Source organism: Trachurus trachurus (assembly GCF_905171665.1).
Source record: "Trachurus trachurus genome assembly, chromosome: 7".
In the NCBI taxonomy this organism is placed as follows: domain Eukaryota; kingdom Metazoa; phylum Chordata; class Actinopteri; order Carangiformes; family Carangidae; genus Trachurus; species Trachurus trachurus.
In genome coordinates this window covers 28,128,249-28,135,206 of record NC_139901.1, presented here as the reverse complement: position 1 = coordinate 28,135,206, position 6,958 = coordinate 28,128,249, and the positions used below count along the sequence as shown (strand labels likewise).

Genomic DNA, 6,958 nt, shown 5'->3' with positions numbered 1-6,958 from the left:
GTAAGTGATTGCTGTCGGAAAATATAACTATTTAAGACTTATATTAACACAAATATATCACTCACTTCTGCTTTAAGGAAGAAAAATAGCCCAAAATCTCAAAATTGATCAGTGCATGAAAAAACAGTGTTTTTGCCTGTTAGTGTCTCGCCAATCTTCCACAAAAGACAACACATCTGAAATGTTCGAGCGACTTTAATCTCCTCTAGACTAATTTTCTAAACTTCTTGTTCGACCTCCCAGATGTTGCATCCTCATCCTCCAGCAGCGCTTCTCCCACCGTGACGTCACAGCTGGAGCTCTTGGTGTCCGGCGACGGCAGCGGCGCGGCGGCCTGACCGCGACCGCTCTGCTGCTGGCTCCGTCTGCGTGTGATGTGGATGACGACGAAGAAGACGAAGACGCCTGCCAGCAAGGTGCCGCCGAAGCCCAGCAGGAGGCCGTACAGGACGGGCAGAAGGACCACTTCCAGAGGCCCCTTCGAGTACAGAGGAACAGGGGCCCGTACTACCACCAGATCCAGGTCACGCCATGTCAGATCCCCCACTGACACACACACACACAACAAGATCGGACAGGACACACACACAGACACATTTGAAGTCTGAAAGTCTGAAAGGACTATGGGAACATTTTTGTCAAGTTTTAACTTGTGTGAAACACCCGGAAGGATCAAAAAAAAAAAAAAAGGGACAGGTGATAATTACATTTTTGAATTTCTAGGTATCCTGGGAAATACTGAGAGTGTTGATGTTGAGAAGTAATGAGTTGGAAGCATGCCCACGGCCACCAAATCTAATCCGGCATCTCATCGCAACACTTAATACATTCAGGGTTCAGTGAAACATTACATAATTTGTCTCTCCGGCAGCCTCCAGAGGGATAACCCCAAAAAAAAAAAAAAAAAAAATCTCCCCTTGACATCCACGGCCTCAGATGTTTGGGATTAGACTTTGTTCTCCTTCGCTTATTCTGCTTTATAATATATGTCTGTCTCTCTATTGGATGAATCGTACCTTCTCTTTTCGTCTTCCTCTGGCGTTTATGGCGGTCGTGTTTGGCACCCGATGGGACGTTCAAAGAGCTCACGAATTTGTGATAGTCGTCGACGTAGCGTTTCAGGTTCAGGGCCTTGTCCTGGTTGACGTTCTTCCCCACTTCTGTGGGAAAAAACACACACACAAGCACAAGGACCGATTCCAAAAGTGCATCCCTGCCTGCACAGTAGCTACATATGCCACCCAATAAAAATAACTAAAAAAAAACGTGTAAACTTGTATTTAATTGTTGTTTTCTTCCCATGAACATAATTAGTTCTGGCAGGAGAACAACTGTTGTCCTTCAGTTCAGACTGAAACAACAAAACGAACCACTCAACTTTCTACGTACGAGTAGATCTCCTCAGAACTGCAATCAAGTGCACGATAATTGCCACAGTCTGCATCCAAACCTTTTTTTTTTTTTCCCCCATCAAAGTCACCACTGCCCCCTCCCTCCCCGTCCTTTTCTCCCCCCCTCATGTCTTATAACTCATCTCTTCCCATCCTCTCCTTGTCTTGTCTTTTTTTTTTTTTTTTTCCTCCACCGACGCTGCTGATGAAAGGAGCAGATGGTTTGTTCTGTGGCTGGTGTCAGCTCCACTGAGTCCTCTGTCAGATCATTTACACCTCCCTCTATCCAACGCCACTCGGCTGTGGAGTTTGTGTGCACACTGGACTGCAACACATGCCAGACACTGGCAGCGTGCAAAATATGCCACTTTTTGAAGTTCCAATTAATGCGGATCTCAAAGTGATGAAGCAATTACGCACCATTGTTAAAGACTCGAGGAGGCCTCCTTGACCGAAATAAACCAATTTTGAAAACACACCGCCATGTTCTCCCCCCCCCCCCAAAATGAGGCTTTGTTCCAATTTCCTTTTGTCAGGGGACATGCTGCGATGTCTGCTCATGAGATTTGGCTGCTATCAACAACACCCGCCTGTACACAAAAAGTTAACTGTATTAAATTGAAAACCATTATGGTGGCATTAGACAAAATTGTTCTGTTTAAAAAAAAGAAAAAAAAGAAATAAATAAGAGGAAATTATTCAGTGCTACAGCAGGCACGAGTTTGCCTCTCACCAACGGCGATGTCTGCTCTGCCGATGTGCTGCAAGGCGCGTGAAAGCCTGTCGTAGTAGGTCTGCTTGCCGTACTTCAGCAGCCAGTCTGTCAGGGCCGTCCGGCACTGAGCCTCGCTATCTGCTAAACACAAAACATATGGCCCTCACACACAGACAGGTTCCTGCCAGAAAAACTCCCCAAGCTGAGCCGGACAGACAGGTCCCTGGATGTACTTCTTATTTCTACCTTATTACCCGGCTCATAGCGGTGCCTGTTCTCTCTGAGAGCTGCCTCTGACAACTCTGTTCTCCTCTCCTTGATATTTATGACTCTAACTTTTAATGCATGAGACATAACATCTCTGAAGTGTCTGTGGTGTGCAAAGTGCCAAGTCTCAGGTGAGACGTGTTTCAAATGACGATGATGCACGAACCCTCGGCGGAGGAGGAGGCGGCGACGTCTCTCTTGGCTCGAGGCTTCAGATCGAGTTGATTTTTCTCTGGCGAGAGGCGCTCGAGATGCTGGAAGATGTTCTCCTCCGGGTGAGAGAGGGCGAACAGAAGGTCCTCGCACTCTTTAGACGTCAGCAACTCCACTAAACGTTCCAGCTGATAGACATCAAGGTCTTCTGCCACTACACACACACACACACACACAGCACAGCACAAACTAGTTAAGAGGGTGTCTCATCTTCAGGAAGAGGAGAGATGAGATGACACCAGAAAAGCCAATAAGAGGTGGAGAGAGAGCAATTTATATAACGACAATCAGAGGCCGACTATTTCTCCAGAGTGAAAGGGAACTGAGAACAGCTCAGAAACAAGCTCAAAGTAAACTGAGGTGTTGGGAACATGGGGATTAAAGACTAAACTACCACACTAAATAAAATCCTAAAATCTATACTGCTGTCAAAAGTACCAAGTATCATCCTCCATTGTCTCACTGCTTAAGACTTTAGATACTATATGACATTTTATATTGGTAATGCAATATCAAATCAGTCTTGGAAAAGATAGAGAGCGCTATCAGCTAGCTTAGCCTGGTACAGAGGCCCTGAAAGATCAACACAATGCAACTGTAAGAAAACACATTCAGACACAAACATGATGACATTCAGAAAACAACTCAGCTGAGTTATTACAAATACTGTTAGCTTAGCATTTGTCTTTCTTTCATGTGTTGTCAAATTGATTAAGTTTTTTTTTTTTTTTTAATTTGTAGCACATTTGTGTCTTTCCATGTCTCTCCTTAATTTGTCACAGAGCCAATGCGCTAAAGTCAGAAACAATTTATATTCGTTAGCTAAATTGTATATTGCTAGAAACTAGCAAACATAAGAGTTCATCAGTAGATAGGCCTAATTGAAACAATCTAATTGGAAATCTTTGAAGGAAAGAGAGTATTAAATGTGACGTGTTTATGTACCTACAGTGTCACAATTAGTTCATGTGATGCACATCAAAAAAGAGCTGAAGAGCGGCGGGCAGCTAAGATGTTAGCATTCGTTCAGTCAGCTATAGAGAATGTGAAGTTACGTCACGCCGTGGGACGTTGGGCGCCATCTTTGGAGGATCGCAAACACTTCCTAGTCCCCCTAAAAAAAGTTCCCCAAAGTCGCTTAAAAGTAATCATTGTGGGACAGTACTGCTGCGTAAAAAAATGCCACAGTAGTATATGCACTAATACCAACAGTGTTGCCAACTTGGCGACTTTGTCGCTAAATCTGGCGACTTTCCAACCCCTCTTGGTGACTTTTTTTGTCAAAAGCGACTAGCGACAAATCTAGCGACTTTTCCCCGTGATATTACAAACGTTTCTGGACCTGAAATGACGTTATCACAGCTGTTTTCAACGAGCAGCGGCGCTGCCGCGGGCACTCACAGGTATTCAGCCTACACACAGTAGTGTCACGGAGCTGCCTCCGCTGCATTCAGAGACACACTGCTCCATGCCACAGACATAAAGAGCGCCGCTGGCCGCTGCCCCCCCCCCCCCCGCTGAGATAATGACGTCATTTAGCGACTTTTAGCGACTTTTACGACAGCCAATAGCGACTTTGCTTACTGAGGAGTTGGCAACACTGAATACCAAAAACGAGATAGTTCACGATGTCTGGATAAGTCAGTGGAGGGAGTAAATCTGGGTCTTAATAAGTTGTAGTTTTTCTGTGTACCTTGTTTCTCGTTAAATTTGAGTTTATCACGATACGTTCCTCCTTCGTTTCCCTTCCCCTTCTCCATTTCTTTTTTTATTTTATTTTTGTCCGTCTTCCTCATCTCTTTTTCTTTCTCTTTTACTTCTTGCTCGTTTTCCTCCGTTTTCCCCACTCTGTTTACGTTTGCGTTCCTCCAAAGATGGCGCAGACGTCCCACAACGCCAAAGCGGCGTGACGTCAGCTTCACATTCTCTATAGGTGCCACTAGATTCTTCCAGGCATATAGGAAATAAATTGTGATATTTACACTAACAGACAAGAAAATTATAGAAATATTTCACCCCCCTTTACTCCAAATCTTAATAACCATAGATTGAATTCACTGGTCACATTAAAGCTCGATCATATCAACACTGTAGCTTCCAGTTAATGAGGCATCATGCTGACACCGCACAACATCTCTGCAGCACGGTTTGTGCAGCTTTTTCAATTTGCACGAGCTGCTCGTGTGTGGTGTGAAACTGTCATATTGCATCTCTCAGCTGCAGTCAGAGAATAGAAACGCAGGAGTCAACATTTCACAGAGCAATCAACAAAATTCAGACTTTCTTCTTCTTGAAATCCTGTGACAGCGCCGGCTGCTGATGTAACTGCACCTGCTCAACGGGAACACTCATTCTCACCTGTGTCTTCGCCGAGTGTTGAGCTCAGAAGTGGAAAGATGAAGAAGAAACAGAATTTCCAGACTTTCATGTTCAGCTTGAAAAAGTGTGTACGTAGTTCACGCGTCGGACATTAGATGAAGTTTACGTTCAAATCTGACAAATGATCTGGAATTTGCTAAAGCATGAACAGTTTGAACTGAATGAGGAACATTCTTTGTTGTTTTTGAAACATCCGGTCGCTGTGCATTAGAAATTCAAACCACAGACATTCGGCATGTTTTTTTTCTCTGATTTCTAATTGACAGGAGAATAAGTGAATGTGCAACTTCATTAATGGGCTGCAGCAGTTTATTCCTTTTTCATTAAAGGTCCCATAGAGTGACATTTACATTTTTTAAACATAGGAGCATAGGTTTTTTTATTGATACAATCAATGTAGCCTAGATGTGGATAACAATTTGGCATTATATCAGCCATCATGCCACCCGTGTCATATCACCTCTACCTGATTGACTTAAATTTGCTAAATGGGCTAGCGGTAATGCTAACATCCCTGCACAGCTGCCTCCATAATAGCCTATCATTAGATGGCACAGTAGGCTACACAGATATGTAATTATTAAAGTTAATGTTTGCTAGTGCAAATTTAACTTTGAGCCATTTTCTTAAAATTCATTTAATTTCCTTCAAACATTGCCAAGTAACTTATAACCTTTATTCATTTAATGTCAATTTTCATTTGTGTTCACTTCCTGTAACTTTGTGATATCACAACGAAGCAGTCATCATTCAGGTCTTTATTTGGTCACTTAGGTAACAGTCAGCCTCTCCTCTAATTGGCTGACACCAACCTGCTGTTTGCTGGAAGTCAAGAGGAAAAGCCTGAAGGGGTGATGCAAAACTACACTGAGAAATTAGATAACATTTTGCTCAGTAAAATACATTTTCAGTCTAACATTCAAAAATGTTTACAAATCTATAGGTCCCCTACTTATCTAATGACATAAATTCAACATAAAATACATGTATATGGATGCATCCTCAGTGTCCCAGCTTGTGTTGTCTGAGAGACTCTTGTCGCTTGTAGAAATGCACTTGAAAGTCTTGTTCAGTGACTAAAATGCAGGACATCTGGAGGGTCGGTATTCAGTGTCACTGAGATCAGGAGGTTGTGTTTATATTTATATGAGAGGACCCACATGCGTATCCACAGGCCAACAATATGTTGTTCCTGCTTTGTGGTATTTTTCTTTATTATTATTTCCCTTTTTAAATAGCGTCTAAAGGGGATTGATTGTCAGGAACAAAAAAAAAAAAAAAACACTAAACAAACCAAAACAGACGCCGGCTGTGTAGAGACACGTTCACAAACATCCACGTGCAACGCTCTGTTCTATTGAACTAAACGCTTTATCCATACTGGGTGGGTACCCTGCAGCTATAGACTCTGAACTTTACAGAAACTATGAAGCTTAGCCTACATATGGAAACTGCGTCACTTGCATTGCAAAGCAGGGTAATTAATGCATGTGTTGTGGAGTAGAAAATGAAATTTTTACCATTTGCTGTTCTGGAAAAGTGAAACAGCAAAGACTATTATGTTTGTCTTCGCCTTTGATGTGCACTACTGGAGAGAAGTGAGCTGGGAGTAGGTGCATCTCTGTAGCACGGAGAAACATGTTTAATGACATTATTGTGTGGGCTACAGTGAGGGCATGTTTTAAATTGTTAATAAGCTTCATTTGCCAAACAGTAAAGGTTGTTTGTGTGGGCTGAGTCTCAAATTCTCTATGTTGGCTAATGAAAAAAAATCGTGCTCTGGGGCTGAGAACCACAGAAACTTGGGTGTGGGTGGTATAATGGCTCTGTAATGATTTGAAATGTTGCACTTAAAGAAGAAACAACAACAACGCAACACTGTGCACAAGGTCATGAAATTTATTCACATTAGTGAGTTGCTCAGTGAATCATCTTGAAGATACATGCATACCATAACATACAACATGCATACATAAAGTTTTCTTCTATATGT

General features: G+C 42.7%; 1 protein-coding gene across 1 annotated transcript; it reads right to left on the bottom strand.

Moving 5' to 3' along the window:
- Positions 1-205: 205 nt before the first annotated feature.
- tmdd1 (transmembrane and death domain 1) lies at positions 206-5,014 on the bottom strand (the record flags this gene model as incomplete). Its single annotated transcript, XM_083974656.1, has 5 exons — positions 206-546; positions 1,017-1,160; positions 2,125-2,240; positions 2,536-2,740; positions 4,945-5,014. The coding sequence occupies 5 exons, from the start codon at positions 5,012-5,014 to the stop codon at positions 206-208; spliced, it is 876 nt and encodes a 291-aa protein (XP_083830782.1).
- Between the last annotated feature and the right edge of the window lie 1,944 nt (positions 5,015-6,958).